This window comes from Aricia agestis, chromosome 16 (assembly GCF_905147365.1).
Source record: "Aricia agestis chromosome 16, ilAriAges1.1, whole genome shotgun sequence".
NCBI lineage: Eukaryota > Metazoa > Arthropoda > Insecta > Lepidoptera > Lycaenidae > Aricia > Aricia agestis.
In genome coordinates, this window is record NC_056421.1 from 6,796,844 (window position 1) to 6,820,764 (window position 23,921).

Sequence of the window (23,921 nt, forward strand, 5' to 3'; positions counted from 1 at the left end):
ACTCATGCGCAGTGTTGCCAACTGCCACATTCGTCGCGCTAAAGTTTGGCGCGAACAATCATAAATGCGAAAGTGTGTCTGTCTGTAGACTGTCTGTTACCTCTTCACGCCGCTTCAAACAGCTGAACTGATTTCGCAGAAATTTGGTATGGGGATACTTTAAGTCCCGGGAAGGACATAGGATATAATCTTTTATCTCAGAAAAATGTACGGTTCCGGCGACATAAACAAATTTTGGCGCAACGGAGTTGCGGGCATCATCTATTAAACATTTTGACACCAAGATATTGAAACTAATCACTATTTTAAATACAATTTGTTATCTAAATAGATACTAGCTGTTCCGGCAAACGTTGTTCTGCCATATAAATTACGAGCTTTTGCCCGCAGCTTCGCTCGCGTTAAGAAGTATTTATTATATACAAACTTTCATCCCCTATTTTAACCCCTTGGAGGTGGAATTGATCAAAATCCTTTCTTAGCGTATGCCTACGTCATAATATCTACCTGCATGCAAAATTTCAGCCCGATCGGTCCAGTGGTTTGGGCTGTGCGTTGATAGATCACCATGTCAGTCAGTCACCTTTGAGTTTTATATATATATATAGATTTCGCCCATATTATTTTATTGAAGTGACTAAATAAGTATGGCAGCATGGCAACGTCCATCGCAATCCCGTCGCACAAGCAATGGTCGCCGTCAATCTCGAGTTGTAATAATTATTCAACAAATGCACTTATCAATATAAAATGTAGATGTTTTCCGATTCTCAACCCTAGCCGATATGCTCGCTAAGATTCAAGAAAATTTTATAATATTATATTAGAGTCACACATAGGTATTCACGTGATATATCATATACCTAGTCCAAGCTAAGTGGCACTAATTAAAAATATAGACGAATGCGTCATACGCTACCGGTAAGTAATTACTTTCACGTGTTATGACGCCCGAATAAATCCGGGATCCACTCAAAATAATCCCGCGAAAATATTTCGATCGTAATCACTCTACTCAGTTCAAACAAAACATAGTTTCTATAGTGACGAATACGATTATAAATAATCGCATAACCGCTTCGCCGCGTTCGAAATAGACCGGGGTTTCTAAATCCTGAAACGCGCAAACAAAATACCCGCGCATCAGCCTGAAATAATTCCATACTATTTTATTTACTTAGTTCATTTCCACCGAAAATAAAATCTCGCCGCTTTATATTTTCGGCAGGCGTTTCTATTAATATTTCAGACGTACACATCGCGTGCTCGAGCATTGACGCAAATGTGGAAAAACGTATTATTTAATAACTGGGGAGTCGTAGGCGGAGGGTCAGCCGTATTCCATGAACTTGGTGCATTTACGATCGGTGTCGCCGTCGCGTCGCGTCGCCAGAGCTTGGAGCTTGCCAGCGGCAGCGGGGCCGTCCAACAGAATGCAAACCTATGACGCACACCATACATAACGCACTTTAAATAAGCAGACTGAATTCTGATGTTTCAGTAGCTAGGGTAATAATAACACTTCTGGCTACTATCACGTGAAACCTCAACTTCGGATTATGCGAAGGCTATGAATATTATTATCGACTATCGATATTTTTGGCCAAAATAACAATGCAGATCTTCATGTTTAAAATATCTCTTAAGTCATTTATAGATTCATGTTGACCAAAAATAAACCCGATTATACAGTTTTCAGTTTTCAAAACAAATAATCTTTGCCAAAAATACGATACAAATATGGATGGGATACGAGACGTCGCAGGTTTAGTGCCACTTGTGAGTTGACGCCGTCATCCATCGCACCGAGCCCCCGAGTTGGTTGTGATACACAATGTACGCCTGTGTATCGCGACATTAAAAGCAATGGCTTATGACGCCTCTGTTCGGTCGTGGAAGGCCCTTGGGCCACACAGAGAAGAGCCTGCAGCAGCAGGCAATCGAGTGCCGCCGAGTTTGTAGTGGGTAGGGGCTGCGTCCACTACCATCTTTCGGGCGCAGTAGAGACCCACATACTTGTGGGCAGGACCCCCATCCCCCGCAAGATGCTTAAAAGCATTTTCTCGGCGAAAAAAAAAAAAAAAAGGTTTAGTGCCACTTACGGCTGGCCAATGACACTTGACTCAGATCCAAATTAAACACACAATACTGGAATAGTACTGAAGTGACAGAATAATCTGATAAACAATTAGCATATCATTATTTATCACCAAACAGTGATGGCACAATTGCCAACCTAACTGTTTTATTATCATACGAAAGAAACATCGTTGTTAAGGAAAATTGAGAGGAAATAGTTGAAAAAGATAATTTTAATAATTATAATATTATCAAGAAAATATCGCCAGAGCCCAGTATGTTCTTTAATATAAACAATTAATTAAATAATAACATCATTATTAATACCTTCAACTAATTAAATAGAGGTACAATTAAAACGTAATAATAATTAAAAATAATACTAACAGACGTAATCGGAAAGGAAATACTTAACGTGAAGCAAAGGAAGAGTATTATGGTCTGTAGCAATTACAAAAACACGCGATAATAAAAACTAATCACTTAGGTCTTACTCGCGTGCGGCAGAAAAGCATGATGCTCTCTTTATGATAAACGACATTTCCTTTTCACAACTATTTATCACTCATTCCGACATATTTTCACGCCTAATCGAAAGACTTTCGCATCGGATTCTATCAAATTCATTATTGAACATTGCGCCGCGGGATGTATCTCTGTCAGATCGAAGTTAAAATATTTATCAAGTAAGTACGCCCCCATATTTAAAAATTAAAATGTTTGAACTGATTTAGGTAAGGATAGTTTTACATTTATCCTATTCATAGGCAAACTTATGTAGGTAGTAATCTTTTACAGGTATTAGAAAACACAGTTTGCGGAAGTTTCATATTAATCAAAACTCACCAAGACTCTACAAAAAATCTCTAATCAAGCTATATCCAACTAAAGGAAACTTTCAAATGCCAGATTTCAATCAATCATCAATCAATTTCCATAAACATTTTCTCGTAGTCTTATAAGTTATAACTTATAACAGAACACGATACTCATGTTTGCATGTTTTGTACACAAAATCACTGCCACTGCCCACACAAAAGCATCGGAAACCAATAAAAATAATAGACTGTCCGATCCTGCCATTTGCGGTGTTGGGATGATAGTGTTTACAGACTTAACGAGTCTACGTCAGACTTTCTGTTTACAGCCACTGTAGGCGTCAATAGACACTATTTCTAGCACCAACGTCATCGATACCATGATGCATGTAGAATTAACGGTTTTCAAAACTAAATATGTACACTGTACAGGTACACACTAAAATAGAACATTTGACGTATGTAGTGTGGTACTTTTTAAAGGTATGAAGTAAACACCGCGACAAAATTTAACACTTCAAATGTCTTCACTCCTCCACTATTACGATGTGGCAACTACCAAGCTCCAAAAAGGGATAACTATTCGATGTCATTGTGATCAAATCTAATATAATTTTCCTGCTTAGGTGGCCTGAAACTAGATTAGGTTGTGAAGATGCTATTACGTCCTTTGCAAGAGAAATAGCCCGTCGCCATTGCATGCTGAAGATTGCAGTGGCGAGTATGACGCAAATACTTATCGATTTCATATTATATTTTATCAGAAATTTCGCTACGATGAAACTATAACTATTCCACGCATTATCTAGAGTGTTGTATAACGAGGCCGCTAGCTACCAAGTACCCAACCCCCAGTACCTGATAAAAGTCTGATCAAACCGTTAAATGCGTTATCGAACAAAATCAAACTTGTACAACGCGTTGGTTTTAGCCAAATTCTTTGTGTAAGACTTTTATTCTAAATTTCTTGTGGTTAACAAATCTAACAATCCCTTATCAAGAAGAGAAGAAGTTGCTTTGCTATTGCAATATATCATTAGTTAAGTGTTCTGTAATTATTATTAGATTAGAATGGATTGGACCAGCGCGTTTATTCAATGCTAATTATAATGGAGGTCTAGGTTCTTGTTATGCTTGTGTATTTTTAGGTACAAAATACAGAAAATACGAGACAAGTCGTAATTTGGCTGATAGCTTTTCAATAACATGTATGAGTGACGTTCATTGACGAGTGACGAGCACGCCTGAGTAAGAAACAGGTGTATTGGAGATATTTCTGGTCGATCTATCGATTTACAGTCTACTAAATATCTTTAACATCATCGGTGTAGACAAGTAAATGACTCAGATTAATTTATAACACGATTACTGGGCAGATGTCGTTAAAATTATACTATTGCTTCATTTACATTATGAAGTCAGTGGGTAGAGACTAGAGCTAGACTCTACTCTTTAGAGGTATTAGAAAACCATGTTGGTTCTGATAACATTTGTATCATTTGCACTAGTCTTGGCGAGGCTCTGGATGAAATTCATCCGATGAACACTTATAATATTAATTTAGACAGTAGTTACAAAATTTTCAGAATCAGAATTTCATATATCCTATAAGTCCTAATTAATGATGAAACGTTTTCTTAAATTCGTTTTAAATCGCCGCGTTCATTTTACTCTTATTTGATACAATTTTGTTATCATCGCGTCATGGTCACTGAATAATGCCATTAAGAGGATTCCACACCGCCCTTTTTTCCATACAAACGTTGTCCCCTGTTTCCTCCCTGGATAATGCTAGTAGAGTTATAATTTTTTTCCTGAATATCTACGGCCACTAATACAATGTCCCTATGTTTTCTTTTTTTTCATAATTTAATTATTAAATAAGATATGAACGTTCAAAAACCCAAAAAAATGGCCAGATTTTCCGCTGTGTTCAAACGTCCAGAAAACAGATTTGGCTAGATTAAACAAAAAAAGCAAAACATAGGAACACAGCTCAATCCTTTTTTTAATCTTTAATGAAAAAAGTACTTAAATCGGTTACGTATTGAAGAAGGAATCAGGGGACAACGAATCGTTGATTTTCTGGATTTTCTGCAGTTGTCTCTATCGCGTTCTGCGGTATAGGCTTGAGGTAAGGGAGACAGCTATAGATATTACACGTACTTTTTTTTCATTTCTCTAGCCCCTGGTGTATCCTCTTAAGCAATTTCTTTAGTTAACTTTTCATTGGGTTTGACGCAATTTTTTGGTTTTGCGTCATTGTCTCTCACGGAATACAATCGCAACAATAGTATGGTAACAAAGAGTCGTTGTACTCACATACGTATAGTTTTTAAAGCTGAATTGGGTCTCACAGTAAAGTTCAATACGTTAGTAAAGTATTTTTAGAATTAATCAATTAATAATTTATGGAATTCGAGAAGTTCTATCTGTAGAGCTTCTCGAATTCTTAACGTATCGACTAAATTTAACTTTGTGAAATTATGTTGACAATGGAACTTTTGTATTTAGGTGCACCTACGCAAAAACCCGACCAAAATTAAATCCTTTCGGTTTACATTTGGCCATAACAACCTTTTATTTGATATACCCATGTTTATTTCATGAGAGGAAAATTCTTGAGAAGTAACCTTCGATCGAATCACCGTTTATTCCAATGTATATCGAATACAAAGATTGTATGCATAAGTAATGAAAAAATATGTTCCAGATTACAATGAAAAAGGGATTTTAATAAAATTCCTGCAAGAAATGGAGCAGCTAGAGCCATCGATCTTGTAGGGCGTCATTAAGTTGCCTCACGTTATTACAACGTGCTCGCTATTAACACTGACGTTAATTACACTTTAAAATTGTTTCATGCGAAAAAATCGCACAATTTTAACCAGCATCTTAAATTTTCGCAACTGGCGATTAATTCATTGTATTTTATTATTACTTTTAGTCACAAAAATATGATAGCGTCTCAATTTAACAACATCAAGACTATTTGACAATACTGTACTATACTCTCCAGACGTCTACAGCTGTTACGCAAAAATAAGGATCCATCTTTGCGAAAAATGTAACCTTTTGTATAGCATAAGTCATAACATAAGCTAACGTAAATAAAACATAGCTTACCTTCGCTCATGAAATACGGTATCCGAAACCTGCCCGATAGGACTCTATCTCGCAGAGACTGTAGAGTCGAGCCGTCGAAAGGCAGTGCCCCACACACGAGGACGTATAGCACCACCCCGAGGCTCTGAGGGCAAAACAGTTGCAATTAATGCTAAAATATTGCAAAATACAGTATGCGAAACAACAAAAAATATTACATTTGCACGTCTTTAGAAGAAAACTAGCTTTTTATGAATCTAAATTCAATAATTGGATTTGTTTCAGAATTGCTAAGTCAATTTGTTAAGCTACCGGAAAAACCCAGCAGGTCGACCCCTTGGATAAAACAAGGGGAGCATGAATCCAGGTACGTATTATACTAGTTTATAGTTATAGGATAACTACGCCACAATAATTATAATGAATCAATGAAAAACCAGCTACGGTACATAATTTAAATGACATTTAAAAAATCTTTTGAAACAGAATGTTACCAACGAAAAAGCATTTCGTTGCCCAGTTTAGAAGTACCCTCAAAAACTTGAAAAGTCTAATAGAAAATAAATAGCGGAACTATGCCCGAGGTACACACTTAACAGCGCTATCGCTTCATCCACACTTATAACTCTTTTAGGTCGTATTTTCTTCAAAACTGGATTTTCTTTTTAGCCTTTTCTTTTCATTCTTTTCTATCTTATCTTATATCTTTAAACGAGCAATTCATCGGCTCCAACGATTTTCATGAAATTTAGTATATAGGGGGTTTCGGGGGCGATAAATCGATCTAGCTAGTAATCATTTTCAGAAATGTCTTTTTATTCGTGTTTTATCGATAATCGATAAACTGAAAAATATGACTCTTCCTTACATCTATTGGCGAATAATAATACTATTTTGTTAGCAACTAATTGTTTTAACGACCAGCAGATGGCGTTATTAAGTAACACGAAGTCAATGAGTGTTCCGTGTTTGCTATACCGAGCAAAGCTCGGTCATCCAGGTACTTTGTTATTTAAGTATTGAGGGCGAAACATTTGGACAATGAATTGATTGAAATCACTATTTCATTTAAGAAACAACATATTTCAGTCGAGCCTGACGTGGTCGCAAGTAAGATTTTTTATTATCTACGCACTCCGATTATTTTTGGATAAAAAATAAATTCAGCATAACATTAAGATTGGTCTCCAAACGTCCTTTAAATAAAACGATAATAAAAATATATTCGCCCGCTTAATTTAGCAGACCTGCGTCATACTATGTTCGTCATAGTGGTTTTGGCGGAATCAAAATATTTTAATTTAATAAAAGATATCTCCGAACGAAAACATTATGATAAGAAACAAACATAAGTAGGTATATCGTGCATAAAATTTCTTTTTTATTTTTTATTTAAGCTTTATCCAAAATCTGCAGTCACATCCTCTTGTAACACACACATATTTAAAAGGTTTAAGAGCATTTTAATGAATTTACACTATTGTCTAAAATGCTTTTAATAAAATAATGACTAATGACCATTGCATTGGGTTCAGTTGTATTCTGATTTAAATATTTTTTGTTTGATTGTTATCCACTTAAAATCCTTGGTTTTAGTTTTTTTATATCAATTTACTTATTACAACTAAAGTTCTTGTTATGTTTGTGAACTAGAATTCTAATTTCTACCTAAATTACATCATATCTACTAAGTTGATATTATTATACTAGCTGTTGCCCGCGACTTCGTCCGCGTTAGTATAGTAAATCACGTCCCAAGTATTATTTATTGTACAAAAATATTCAATGTACAGCATTGACTTTCCTACGATTTTATTCTATATAAGTAGATAGATGTTCCGCGCGGCTTCGCTTGCGTAATTTACGAATTTCACGCGACCGTACATTTTTCCGCAAAAAAATAGCCTATGTCCCTTAACCTATTCTTCATGTTTGCCAAATAACATAAAAATTGCTCCAGTAGTTCTTAAGAATCTTAAGATAAAAAGCAATTTCATATAATTTCCCCCTTTTTTTCCCCATTCTCCTCTATTTCTTCGCTCCTATTAGTCGTAGAATAATAAAATATAACCTATGGCCTTCCTCGATAAATAGGCTATCTACCATTGAAAGAATTTTTCAAATCGGACCAGTAGTTCCTGAGATTAGCACGTTCAAATAAGCCCTTTCAAATAATTTCCCCCTGTTTTTTCCACACTTTCCTCTATTTCTTTGCTCTTATTAATCTAAGCGTGATAAAATATAACCTATAACTTTCCTGAACAAATGGGCTATCTAACACTGAAAGATTTTTTTAAATCGAACCAGTAGTTCCTGAGATTAGCGCTTTCAAATAAGCCCTTTCATATAATTTCCCCCGTTTTTTCCACATTTTCCACTATTTCTTCGCTCCTATTAGTCTTAGCGTGATAAAATATAGCCTATAGCTTTCCTCGATCAATAGGCTATCTAACACTGAAAGAATTTTTCAAATCGGACCAGTAGTTCTTGAGATTAGCGCGTTCAAATAAGCCCTTTCAAATAATTTCCCCCCGTTTTTTCCACATTTTTCTCTATTTCTTCGTTTCTATTAATCTTATCGTGATAAAATATAGCCTATAGCCTTCCTCGATAAATGGGCTATCTAACACTGAAAGAATTTTTCAAATCGGACCAGTAGCTCCTGAGATTAGCGCGTTCAAACAAACAAACAAACTAACAAACTCTGCAGAATTATAATATTAAGTATAGATGACGCAGATAAAATAATTGCAATTGACGTTAATTCCACGATCAAAACCACATTTACGATTGATGATCATTACACAATTAAATATAAGTAAGATTAGTTTTATAAGTCGTCTGCATGGCGTAACAAATTATAAAAGTACTACACAAAAGTGCCACATTTACTTTTTATAATCTGCTTCTTTCGACCTGAAAGGTCTAAAAAGCAGATTATCAAATCAATATCAAAAGCTCATTCGCAGCATGAATATCGCCCTCAGCTACGTTGCGACATTTTTTATTTGTACTTTTTTTAATGGTGACTATGAAGAAGACTTTTATAAAATGCCTGGAATATTATAACCTATTACCTATAGCATAGTTGCATATAAACTAAGGTCTCTCTGTTACAATATTGCGCTATATCGCATCATTCCTGAGTCAAACTACGACAACTTTTGTTGAACTATGAGCAACGCCACGCTTCTATTTTGTTTAGATACCCATATCTTTCGGCAAAATTATTAATGGTGCTACCAACTACCAAGCAACTCCTCGGGAGTTTGGTCTATCCTAAAAATATTATGTTTTAGTTTGTTTGTTTGTTTGAACGCGCTTATCTCAGGAGCTACGGGTCTGATTTGAAAAATTCTTTCAGGTTAAATAGTTCGTTTATCGAGGAAGGCTATAGGCTTTATTTTATCAACTAATAGAAACAGAGGAAAGTGTGAAAAAAAACAGAAAACATTCGAAAGTGCATATCTCACGAACTAACTGGAGCAATTTTTATGTTATTTGGCACAGAAATAGAGAGGACCACGTGAAGAGATATAGAATAATATTTTTTTTGAAAAATGTACGGTTTCCGTGAAATTCCTAATTTACGTAGCAGAGCCGTGCGGAACGTCTAGTAGCCAATAAACTCACCCATATATCAATCTCCGGTCCCGTATACCTCTTCCCCTCGAACACTTCTGGCGCCGCGTACGGTGGCGACCCGCACCACGTCGCCAGCAGTTCGCCTGTGGCGTAGTAATTACTGAACCCGAAGTCCGCTATCTTTATGTTCATATTCGCGTCCAGTAGGAGGTTCTCCGCCTGAAAACAAATGGGAGAGATTAGAAAATCGGTGACCAATATCATCATGTTAGTGTTTACAGCTTGTTAAAAGATCATGTCTTCTCTTTCATTCATAAGAAAAACGAAATTTTCTTTACTAATTAAATAAATATAAACTAATTCGAGCGTTAACTTTAACAGTCTTTGGTGAAATTGGGGCTAATCCCACAGTTTGCACTATTATGATGACTGATTTAGATTATTTCAATTCTGTGATCGAAAAAATTAATGCTGGAACAATGTGAACGGGCACTGAAATGGCCCGCCGCTATAAAGGCGAAAGTTTGTTACTTCTTCACAATGGCAAGATCGCTTTTAATAAAATTTGGCATGGAGTTAGCTGATACCCTGGATTAACACATGGGAAAAATATCACAATTTATTTTCCCTAATAAAACGTGAGTAACACCGCGTGGCACAGCTAGTCTAACATAAGCTCCCTGTTGAGGAAACTTACCAGAGGCTAACTCTAGAAAACTACTTAATGTTTAAATTTATAATGCCAGCTGTTATTGTAATTTATAAAATTAAGTGTTAATGATGCCTACTGGTTAAGTTTTTATTAAAAGCTTTTATTTAACTTGCTCTGTATGTATGTAAGTAATAAGTATGTATGTTCGGGTGAAATCTTGCAACTCAATTTTGAAGTAGATATATTTAACTGATTGAGCTGAAATTTTCCATACAAGTTTAGTTTGAATGACAATTTGCAGTGTAGTTTTCAGATAAAACATTTCTTGCTAAATAAAATGTAGCAAGATACTATATTATGAAACACTTTATTGATTTCGGTAGATATGTTTCTAAAAATTCAGCTTACGTTCGGGTTTTATCTTTTGGTTGCATCTGCAAAACACCCGAATAAAATTTTGTTTCAATTTCGTTTGAAACAATTTTGTTCAATTTTTGCTCTTGTTACATCTAACACCTGGCTACACACTACACGGCCACCTGGCTGACTGCGTGCGAATTTTATTCTAACTTTTTTTAATGTATTTGATTAAAAAGTTCTAGATTTATTATTTTTAGTTTACAGTACCTTTACTCACAATCTCTCTAGTCAAATACTTTAATCAATAGCCTTTTTGATTCTCGGCAGGCCAGTAAAAACGTTATATTGCGTGATAAACAAAAGCAACATCCTATTTAGTATTTGAATTTCGAAGACAGCATGAATTCCACAAATATTTACCTTAAGATCTCTGTGTACAATCCGCCTTTCGTGGCAGTACTCGACGGCCGAGAGAATTTGCCAGAATTTCCTCCGTGCGGCTTGCTCTGCCATCCTCCCGTACCTCGCTATGTAATCTACAAAGAACGATATTCATTAATTACTGCCACACAATCCTTGAACATTAGCACTGTGTCTTTTTCTGTTCGTCAAGGGCATGCGTTATAGCGCAGTCAACAGCGCACGTGAGGCATGCCCGCGACGCATGCTCTCTGACCGTATCCAAAAAACAAAAATGACAATGTTGGCGTTGCGTTCGTTGACGTATTCAATTATTGAATGCGCCAAAACGAAAGTTGAATGAAAGATGACGAAAATTGAAGACGAAAGCGAATAATGTGGACATAGCTATTGCAGTGTTTGCTTCTGCGTTTAGGTTAATCAGTGATGACACAGAGAGACGATATTTACTCAGGCCTTTGTGTAATCAAACGTTGTCTATCCTTCGCAAAGAGGACTTTAGCCGCAATACTAGGATTTGAGCAGATACAAATCTTATATTATCACTTTCACACATCATCATCTCTATAGAAGTTATCGATATCGTAAGCAGAATTGCAACGTGGGAGCAATTATATTTAGCAAAGAAAAACAAAACAATATGTTAAAAACGTTGATTAACATTTGCCAATAAATCAGAAGTTAACAAAAACATCCAAACATCACCTTCACCTTTCTCTAACGGACCAAGTTCAAAGATCAGGATGCGATGAGAAAGTAAAAATACTTCAAAGGTCATTGTGTGGGTTCAATTATTTCGTCAATGAATTTGGACGTTCAAAAATATTTAATTACACGAACGTTTATTTTAATTATGTCCTTCATAGTTACACCGGACATTCTAAAAATACTTTAATCGTTCTCGTATTTATAATATTTAACAGCCGGAAGAATTGAAATATCTTCTTTTCTCAAATTTTTTTCCAAAGGCGAGGATAACCCCAATTAGTTATTCCGTGACTCCCGGTTTACCTAGTTCCACTATAATAACGAAGTGTTATATCCAATCTTTATTTTTTTAACATTACTGTATCATCTAGACACGCGGTAGCGTGTTAAGCCAAGTTCCAGCAACAGAACTGGCGAGCAGCACCGTGTGTAATATTAACATTACTGAATCGTGTACACCACAAAGTCTTTACTGCTTTACGACTTTACCGTTTTTCTGTGTTATTTAAAGCTTTAATCTTATGTAATCTAGGTTCGCTTAAGCCGCAGCTTATAACTGGATATTAGACTACACAGGTGTACCTAACGCAGGTGCGCCGTTTTAGAATTATCCTGGGTGTAATAGGATTTCATTTACTAAAGTATTAGGACAGCTTTGTACAAACTACAGACGTAGATTTTAACGGTGACAATTATTTGTGCCCTAAAATATTAATCGTAAAATTTACATGATCAAACTTCTTAAAACATTAATAATAATTTTATAACGATAAATGAATAGGACAATAGTAACTGTTCTACTGTTTGGAATTACAGTAGGACCTAATTTATTTATAAGTCTGTAAAACATGTCGAGTGTCGACCCCTCATATAAATAATAAATTACACAATTTATCAATAATTCGGTAAGAAACTTTGGTATACATGCTGACTATTGTAGACAAAACACATTATCATAAAAATTCAAAATATAATAACTTGACACTATAAAATCTTAAATCTAATGACAACATGACTGGATAATATTGGCTACAATCAAAACCATAAAGCCAAATTTATTATCAATAATAATTTTTATTGATCTTATACCAACGCAACAGTGATTCAAATAAATCGTGGCGCAGACTTCAAGTCGTTACCAATAGATTACCGGCCGATTTTCATAAAGGCTTTTCGGTTCTATGTCGTCAGAGTAAAATTGTTTTCCCCCTACCCCCACCATTCGTAAGTCGCCCCCCTCCCCCTACACCGTCCTAGTGACGTCAGCAGGCCGCGAATGACGTCACCAGAGCGGCCAAGAACTTACATCGTGCGCCCTTAATCGATGTCGAGGTTACGAGTTTTCGGGTGGGCATTGTATTATATTTTTAAGAAAAATGTACGTGCTATTTTAATACGACACGTTATTATGTTTTATCACGAAGGGTGAAAAGGTAAAAAATTCTAGGTTAATGGTGAAACGTGATACGCTATTTTCGGTATTTTTAAATATAACCATGGTTTTATCGTTTACGATGTTAAAATATTTCGGTGTTAATCACGAGCCCTTTGAATTAAATAACTTTACGTTAAATATATTTCATACATAGACCCCGACAATATATTATTAATATTATTATATCAGTATAATGATTAATGATACCTTATGGAAAAACATATTAAAGGAAAGACGGGTTGCTCTTATAAAATAAGTTAAATAAGTAACTTGGGTGTCATTGTAAGCCCTTGTTATACTGGGATTGAGCACTAATCCCTTTGAATGCGACCATTTGGCCTCTTCTTAATTAAGAAACAAGATATTTTTCCTTGTTTATATTATATTCTCATCTCGAAAAAAAAACGTTTTTTGTTAGCTGTTGTTTTGAGCCTTTTTGCTTGACATTGATATTATATTTATTTTTGAAATAGGTGTAGACTGTAGATCACGTAAAATCAATTTCCGCTAAATATACCTTCATATAATATAAAGTAATTATTCATAAGATGAATGAAATGATGCCTTTAAAAGTTAATTATTTTTACGTTAAATATAAAACTATTTATTCACAGCAAACTTCTGAAACCGCTAGTCCTGAATAAAGGCCAAGAAAAATCTTACGGAATTGGTAAGAAGACCTATGACGTAAAACTCGAAATAATAATAATAATAAGCCCGCAGGGCAGCTTGTGGCGAGCTGTTGGGGAGTAGCGACCCCACGAACCCGAGTGCTCCCAGGGAAGCCCCTGTTCTCCATCTCCGGCTTGCCTTCAACGGCCGGCCGGAGTGAACACTGACGGAGAATCAGGCCCTACCTCTTCCTTGCCTTAACCGGCCGGTCAGAGTGAAGTCGCAAGAGCTTCGGCTCGAATTTAGATTAAAACTGTGTAACGGGCGGGGGACTCTACGTGTTGGTTTCGGCCCCACGCATGCCTTCCAAAGGTCCGGGATTTAATTGCCCGTGAGCAAGGAATACCTTACACAAACATAATAATATTTTTCACACAACTTAACATAGTAGGTATTTAACATATTAAATTGCAGTGTGAACTGGAGCCTAAGCTAGGATACCCTGTGTTTCAGGTCTCCAGGTCTCACTCGCGGATATGAGAAGAATAAAATTAATTATTATTATTCAATTTACTATTGAATTCAAATAATTTGGTGCAATTATAATAATTAAAATTCCTGCCATAGTCTAAATTACATAGTTCGTATAGGTTTTTTTTACTGACGTAATCCCACTAACTTATGTCACGTAGAGTAAAATACTTACCAAATATTTCCCCTTTACTTGCATACTCCGACACTATGTAGATCATATTCTTAGTCTCCATAACCTGAAACCAAAATACTGTTCAGGGACCATGTTTGATGTTCAGTGCTAGAAAAAATTGTTTCTTTAAGACTTCCTTTTTATTCACAGTTAAATAATTTGATTTAAGATTTTAACAAGACCGAAATTTATTTACTGACATAGGAATGTATGAGACAATAATGTTATATATCTAAGGCTATTTGTCATTACGTAACTATCACATCGACGGTATATAGAGACGACATCAAGAATCCACATGTATAACTTATATCATTTACGTCAGCAGTCTCGTTTCGCGGGTCAAACTCCTGTTTTACCGGAAGGTCGTACGTTAAAAACATACAAAAGTGACCTTTGATGACTAAAGATGCGACCTATCAGTTGTCTCTATTTGCTATTCACAAACGTTTGACGAAAACGCCATCAATCGTGACATTTTTTATGAAATAAGGGGGCAAACGAGCAAACGGGTCACCTGATGGAAAGCAACTTCCGTCGTCCATGGACACTCGCAGCATCAGAAGAGCTGCAGGTGCGTTGCCGGCCTTTTAAGAGGGAATAGGGCAATAGGGCAGGGTAGGGATGGGAAGGGAAGGAAATAGGGGAGGGTAGGGAAGGGAATAGGGTAGGGGGATTGGGCCTCCGGTAAACTCACTCACTCGGCGAAACACAGCGCAAGTACTGTTTCACGCCGGTTTTCTGTGAGAACGTGCCATTTCTCCGGTCGAGCCGGCCCATTCGTGCCGAATCATGGCTCTCCCACGTCTAAATACATATTATTATAATGCTTGTGGTTGTATTTTTTTTGTACTTTAAAATTGATGTGTCGCCAATCGGCTATCCGTCACACAGGGTTGTAAGGTCCACAAATTACGTGAGGTGTTTAAGGGGAGGAGGGGGTCAAGTCAAATCTCATCTAATCTTACGCTGGAGGGAGGGGGGTCTCGGCAAATCTCTCGTATTTTTTTTCTCATTGTTACAAAAAAAATTGTACCATTGTGGTCCATTTCATCCAGATTACGTATGCTTAATATTAAATCGTAATCGTAATACGTTATACCGCATACGATTAAGATCATTCTCTATCGTTCGAAAGAAAATAATTTCATTTATACTTTGACGTTATAGATCTACTGACTGTCAAACAATCCAACGCGTTTACGTAAGAAACCCACATTTAAAAAAATCTCATGTGAGATTGGGGGATAGGGGAGGGGGTGGAAAATCTTACCAGGGGGGGAGAGGGGTCAGAAAAGTAAAAAAAGCACCTCACGTTATTTGTGGACGAGTAAAGGAAGAGACTGCTGAGTCCCATACAGGCCGGGCCAGGCGACTATAAAATGCCTCTTGCGTAGCTGTCCAGGTTTAAAAGCTAAGTTGTCGCAGAAAGAGGCCGCGGAGCGGGACAGAGAGGACGGTCCCACCTCTCTGCCGCTCCGCCGGCGTAGGACGGGAGTGCGGAGGCGTCGCTATGCGAACCTCCTAAGTCTCGTCTAACGGGGCTCCGGGAGAGGATGGGAACCTCCCCGGTTTAGCCAGTCCCGGCGCCGAGGGGAACGCTTCAGTTTGCCGAAGCGTTCCCTAACTTTGGTGGAAGTCCCTTCTGAGGTAGACCCGCCGGTCGTGGAGGAAGTCCTGTGTTTGTTAGATCCGGGATATCCCTCCTTTTTGCGGCTGAAGGCGAACCGCAGGTGGTTTTAGTGAGTAAGAGTCTCACATACCCCCGGGGTGCTTCAGCTAACTGAGGCACATCCCCAACCCGCACCCATGATGGGTTCCCCGCGCAAAAAAAAAAACCGGCCACCCTGGTAAAGACATTTTTATGACTCAAATGAAAATTCCATCATACGCAAATATGACGCACGTAATTTATAATTCGCCTAGTGGGTTAAATTATAGACAGATACGAGGGTCAAGAGTCAAGACTCAAGAGTACTCGAGGGGCAGACAATAAAGGTCAAAACTGAAACCCTCGTCATATTACGATTTACCTGAAAATTCACCTGTATTATCTCTCTTACTAATGAAAATATTTACTCCGCACTGATGCTAATCCATTTCGCTATATTTATCTGAATTCTGTGAATTGAAACGAAAAAAATAATCGGCCAAGTGCGAGTCGGATTTGCGCACGAAGGGTTCCGTACCAGTATAGAGTGAAATTAGACAAAAGTTGTGTATTTTGTATAGGAGCCCCCCTTAATATTTAACTTTATTTTAATTTTATTATTAATTACCCATCAAGCCCCATAAGCTCACCGGTGAGCGAGGCACAATAGAACAACAATAGATTTCCAAGAATCCACGATCGAAGGATTAATATTTAAGGGGGGCTCCCATATAAGAAACGTGATTTTTCTGCCTTTTTTGCTCGTAATCAATAATGGTAACAGTTAGACACTTGAAATTTTAAAAAAATCCTTAATTATATTTGTACTTTAATTGGATAAGGATTAATGCCGTATTTATTAAAATTGCTTCGAAAATTTGCCATTATTTGTCTTAAAAAGGAAATGACAAAAAAATGTAATTGTGGGATAGACATATATATACCATCGCGGAGTTTTCTGTAGACCTTTCCACTGTGTACAATACTAATTGGTACATTATTTTGATAAATCTCGTAGGGTTCAGCCTGCGTTTGCAATGTAAGGGGAAAAAAATGTAATTATTTACGACATCACATTAAAAACCCTAACAATAACAGTATTTATCCACTATTTAATGAATGTTATACATGTATACACTATAGGTAGGTTTAGAAAGAAGACTTATTGTCAAAGGTTTTCTAAAGAAAAAAGGGCATTTTGAATTCATTCTTGACATTTAACAATGATATCTTATATTGGTGTGTACAACTCTTCCTATTTTCACATTCACGAAGACTTTCGATATATTGTACATTTATTATTGTCTGACAATTCATTGTTCCACTTCAGACAAATCATAACGCGTTGGAAGATGGTTTGACTTTTTATGAGCATAAACACTTTTTTTGATAATAATTAATTACTTATCGATACTAGTTAGTATCAAAAACATTTTCTAACTTTTTTGTGTATTTTTTAGGGTTCCGTACCCAAAGGGTAAAAACGGGACCCTATCACTGAGACTTCGATGTCTGTCCGTCTGTCCATCTGTCTCCAGGCTGTAACTCAAGAACGGTAATAGCTAGAGAGTTGAAATTTTCACAGATTATGTATTTCTGTTGCCGCTATAACAACAAATACTAAAAACAAAATAAATTAAATATTTAAGGGGGGCTCCCATACAAGAAACGTGATTTTTTAAACATTTTTTGCTCGGTATCAATGATGACAACAGGGATGCACTTGAAATTTTCACAAAAGCCTGAATTATATGTGTACTTTAATAATTAATAAAAATATTTAAGTAAATAAAATAAAAATTTAAGGGGGGACAAAAAAACACAATTTTTGGCCTATTTTTGCTCTATAAGGGTACGCAGCCCTTCGTGCGCGAGTCCGACTCACACTTGGCAGATTTTTTATAATTTCGCATTCGACCTAGTGCTATTGTGATAGAAACATATCCTGTCAACAAAAAGTCCAGTGTTATCGGGAAAGAAATGGTTGGTAATTCCGTATACATCGCGTATATGAACGGTACACGTACAATGTACATTGTACATAGCCACGTATTCACTCTCTGCACTCTGGCAGCCGGGTAAAAAACATCTATAAATACCCGATGACTCACTCAATACGCTCCTGAAAGTTTCCGTCAACAAGTCTACTAGATAATGTCGGATTGTTTATGCTAATTCCTTATACGATACCTGAGGTTAAATAACAGTTGACGTGGTGTGAGCAAATTGTTTCAAAAGTCGGGATTGTCGCGTCTAGACGAAAATACAACCTCGATATCACAGTGGAATTACGTCGATATCTAAAATAAATGATACAGACTGATAATAATGATAAAATCAGTAAAATTGGCTAAATCAAGCATCTATCGACGGATCTACAAGAGATATTAAAAGTTGTACCGGCAGGTGGAGCAGGAAAATTTAATAAATCAGAGAAAAACGCTTCTATTAGCCGCATATAAGTGGCAACGTTACGTAATTCGAGTGACTCCTGACAATAATGTTCTTTACACATTAATATGTAATCGCAATAATAAACATTGAAACGATGACAAAGATGTTATTACATTCGATATCGTCGAAAGGAAATCATGTTCTCGAGAACAAATGTTTATACACCAGTAGCCATTGAGAATTGGCCGGCTCAATCGTTTTTCATTTCATTCATAGACTTTGTTTGCTGAACAATGGAAACCTTTGTCGAGGTTAGAACACTCAGAATAAATGTATGAAGCTTAACCCGATTTATGAGAACTAATGATGACTTTGGCAATTTCAAGTGTCTTACCTGTCGACTTCGGTATGTACTAATTAGGAACGAGATATCTATTATATTATTATTTAATAAACTTAACACCGTCATAGTTTCAAATGATTGATTTGCATTTAAACCACATTCCTGCATTCTGTTTCCCGTATAAAAATAGAAACAGAAAATATTATCATCAAAAAACGCAACTTCCCTAAGTAGTGAAACAAAAAGGGCGTGAAAAGTTATGCAGAATTAGAAATGTAGTTACGCGAGTTCCATAAACTAGTTAAATGACTTATTTATTAAACATAATATTACCTAACAAGGTAATAGGCAAATAGCTTTGCAGTTGGCAGGTGTATGTTTAAGTCATTACTTTAACTGTGACGATGCATATCGCAATTTCCCGGTTGAAAACAAGTTGGAAACCCAAAGAAACACTGACATCATTATTGGACAACTGGCACGTAACGTTGACCGCAAACAGTATGTCGTTAGCGAGCGTAATGATACTAACAGCGTATCTAACGTCCGCAAAAGCGATAACTGCTAATTAGTAGCATTTATTAACCAAATTGACAGTTTGTCACTTGCATGTGTAATATTTTTCTATCGTCAGCAGGTATGACGTAAAAATAAAATAGACAATAAGCCCGGCCGCACATTGTCCGAAATTTCTGATACGAAACAGTTGAACGTCCGCGCTGTCTCTTATATTTAGTACTGAGCCGAGTGAGCTCGAACTCACCGGAAGGATATTTCGGATAGTGTGCGGGGTGGCGGTCCGGCGAAATTGAACTGTTTCTGATCAGAATTCGGATAATGTGCGGCCGGGCTAAAGACTGAAAGTAGAAAGTTAGAGAGACCTACCAACTGAATGTAATCTTAAATTACTGTCAAGGTATCCCATGTAATTTTCCCATCCGCAACATAAATAACACTATCAACAGTCTCCTTTTCCCGTTGCGAGTGTCAAGGTTTAAAGTAGAATCTCACTTTTTAAGGTCATTTCCGGATTGTGTAATATTTTTCTTCAGCTTGTTTCGCTCCGCTTATAACAATATTTGTTTTTTGACATGACGTTCGAGATTAAGGTTTCATGCTCTTTTCGCAATGTTTACTAACTTTACAAAACTTTACTGATTATTGATTTCCCTTATGAATTCCGGTAATGGTCCGGTAAATAAGAAACTTCTAACTTGAACTAGCCATTTTTTAACATATTGGCTTTTGACTTATGTTGGTTGTAGGTTGTACCTTACAGTGTATGGACCGAAGATAAACTGAAGCTTGTAAGTGAATGTGATTTTTTCCTATATTGTTTTATTTGTTTTCTTTTTATTAACTTGTAGTTTCAAATAGTCTTACCTGATAAAGCTTAATTATATGTGGGTGATCCAGCCTCTTCATAATATCCACTTCGCGGTAGACTTTTTGAAGGTTGCTGGCATCTAATTGTGATTTATCTATTATCTTAATCGCTACCTGTAACAAAAATATTCAAGATTATTACATCGTCAATATTATAATAATTCTTTCTGGACAAAAAGGGCTGGTTGGAAGAATATGTAATTACTTAGCTAAACTAACAATAAATGATTACTAAGAAAATATGAAAATACTTTACAACTGCACAAAAAATAATAAACGGTATTAAGTAAAGAAATAAAAGTTTGGATAAGGCCAAACAAAATGCTAGAGGTGACAACACATTAGTATTTAATGATATTTATTAAACGTGACTCTGTTCCCGATAAAAACCCATCTAAAATGGGAGAAACCTAGTAACGGGACGATGACATTTGACACAGTATTTAATAATAATAATAATCGTATCGTGGTATGAAGCGTCCATAGATATTATTATCTACTAACGGTGATAGTAATTAAAATAGATGCATGTAACTTTCTTATTATGTAACATTAGACATCCTTCGATCGCGTATTCTTGGAAATGCTATTGTTGTCGCGATCACCAGTGCTCTTATGGGGCTTGAAGGATTAAAACGAAATGATTCTTAAAACATGTTCATAAAACGTGAATTCAAAATTGAAAATGGTATAATATTTTAATATAAATAAACTACCTATCGCCCGAGAGATCCAAATGCAGCAGGCAAAATACCCATTTTTTCCGATAGTTCCGAGTAACCGGTAGCCGAGTCTCATAAAAGCTGTAAACAGCACACGTTTGAAACCAAAGTTTGGACCACACTCCGGATTTGCGTTTCCTTTCAACGGACCGCGATAACCCTGAACAACGGACCGTGACGGAAAAGTTTTGTAACCACTAATCGCTGCTTGCAAAAAAAGCATTCAAAATAAATATCACAATACAATTTAATATGTAGGTATATACTTATATGCTGTTAAATAAGTTGCATTACATTTTGAAATTCGTTGAAAATTGTAACAATTTCTCGACGGAACAAAACGGTTATTTCATGATTTGCGTTTCCACACAGACAAAGAGTTGCTTACGTCAGTGCCCGCGTCACTTACTTCCATTCAGCCAATTGACGTTACGACCAACCTCTCTCATCACATCAATAAAAGGGTGATAGCTAAAAATGTTAATAATTTAAAGCATTTGGAACTCTACCAGATTCATCTTTTGTTACTTTTGCATGTGTGGGTCTAGTGTTATTATCACTTCATGAGCATTTTCAGCGGTTTTCCTATTAACATGGAAGCTGCACACTTTCCTTGATAGAGCGAAAGTAGACAAAAAATTGTGTTTTTTTTTTGTATGGAAGCCCCCGGTGTAGAGTCCCGTTTTTACCCTTTGGGTACGGAACCCTAAAAACGACCAAAACGTAGTCGACTCTGAGGTGTAAAGGAATAAAGTTTTAATGGACTATTTAAATGGGTTTTATGCGAGTTGGGAGATGCAAAATTTTAAATAGACGTTAAACACGTATGAATCATGTGGAGACTGGAGTCTATCGACCGACACTGACCCGATTACTTATCCCGACGTCAGCAGAAGCCCTTGAATCCTTATCAAATTCATTGTACAAACACGATATTATTACTTTTTGAATGTTTCTTTCTCTAAGTTTAACAATATTGCATCACTACGTAACAGTATATACATAGGTATGTTCTTTTATTGGCTCATTTAATGAGGTTGTATCAATTAATCGTGTCAATTAGGTGAAGTTGATTCTGTACTAAACATTAAGTCGATCATGGTTCCGAAAAGATAATTCTGCAAACTTCCAGGAAGTCTTAATCCAAAACATCCTTCCTTCTTTGTTTACAGACTAATATGGATCGCTCATAAGCTCACTTGCCATCTTTATGTAGAGTCAAGAGTTCAAGTCACCGGATATCATACTTGAGAATTACGAAGAGATACGATATGTTGTCATCGATGGATAAACCAAGATGGATGTAGTAAAAATTTTATTAATGAAATGAAAGATCAATAAATCATATCGGACCATCAACGTATAAAAAATTCAATAACAAATAAGTGCCTATACAGGTGAAACACGCTCATAGTCGAGTTTAATCAAATATGTCGATGGAAACTAAAAAACTATACCTAAACTTAATAAAGTTCTAGTAAGTAACAGTTACTATATAACTTAAGTAGGTACTTTCGCCACCCACAAATATTTTCTAAATACATTAACTCTGAACTCTCACAATACAATAAGAAAGTTTGTATGACGTCAATGTATGTGGGTGAAACGTGATCCGAATCCTTGTATTGAATACTAATCGATATCGTGTTACATAGTAAGTATAATTACTATCGGTCTTAAATGTAGGTTTAGTTCTGATAAAGGCATTTCCTGGTCTAAGCCTAAAAGGCAATTTTATTCAATATGCACTTCCGGTCGTAGTTCACTGTTCATGTAAAGATAAATAAGTCAAACGCCATAAATAGCGAAACACATAAATAAACAAAACTAAATACACACATCATTTTTGAACTAAAATTGGACCCGTGAGGTTGTCTACAGCCTGTAGCCAACCTCGCCTACAGCCTACAGGTAATTATATTTTAGAATTAAAAAATAATCATGAATCGAGACAACATCGATTATCATTGTTTAAATTATGCTAATTTATACGCACTAAATGCTTTAATTGCGCTCGAGCTCGATAAAGGAATTTAATAATTCAAACTTTTTGTGTTTTTTGTGGTTTTGAGAGTTATTGTCTTTCGTCTCAACATAGCGATGATTATGAATTATGATACGTGAATCATGATATCAGCACTAGTATTTCCCTTTGTACTCCAATTGTAAAGTCAACCTTTGTCACTATAGACTATAGACACTTAGATGCACGCTTTGAAACGACATACATCTACTGTGTCACCCAACTGTCACCAATTATAAAAATACAATAGTTTAATAACTGTCCCAGTCAGTAATGATGTTTATTGTTTACGAACAGTCGCGTCGTCGGTGGAAGATAGGTTAACTGGATAAAAGGTCGTCGCTCTTCTCACCATAAAAAGCAGCAGCCGAAAACGAGAAAACGGTTCACGGACGGGTAAATATTAGTCAGACAAGGATGTTTGAGCATGACGTCATTTAACACACAGCGAACAAGTGATATTCTTAACAATTTCACTCGAGGGATTTACGGGACTCGCACCTGGTTTTAGGGCGATGACCTAATGTTATTGAACTGTATGAAAACTGACGCGCGACGAACTAGGGTAGACTCAATCAATCAGGGTACAAGATTGTCCCAGATTGCAAATCTCCCGAGTCTGCGACCGGCGAGTCTTTTGTATTTTCCTGCAGCAGTACTACGTTTTAAATCATTTGCGTTTTATGTCGTTTGCGGTGTTAAAATACGAGTTCGCATAGGTCATTGGCACAGTGGTTATTGATTTTTTTAATATTTACTACTGCAGACAAAACAATATTAATTAGGACTTTGACATGCGTTTGTAACTTATTTCAATTCGATATTTTTTTGTAGAAAAAAAGCATATCGAATTCATACGTATCGTTCATTTTTAAATTGATGTGGATAAACCCACGTTCTGCGAAGCGGTGCAAAAAACTTA

General features: G+C 36.3%; 1 protein-coding gene across 1 annotated transcript in view; it reads right to left on the reverse strand.

Moving 5' to 3' along the window:
- LOC121734934 (serine/threonine-protein kinase SIK2-like) overlaps positions 1-23,921 on the reverse strand; it is a 48,419-nt gene that overhangs the window by 13,252 nt on the left and 11,246 nt on the right. The window contains exons 2-6 of the mRNA XM_042125578.1: positions 20,252-20,368; positions 14,481-14,544; positions 11,020-11,135; positions 9,636-9,806; positions 6,024-6,147 (exon numbers count right to left, since the gene is read on the reverse strand). Coding sequence (XP_041981512.1) covers positions 6,024-6,147; positions 9,636-9,806; positions 11,020-11,135; positions 14,481-14,544; positions 20,252-20,368 — 592 coding nt within the window. The remainder of the gene's footprint in view (positions 1-6,023; positions 6,148-9,635; positions 9,807-11,019; positions 11,136-14,480; positions 14,545-20,251; positions 20,369-23,921) is intronic.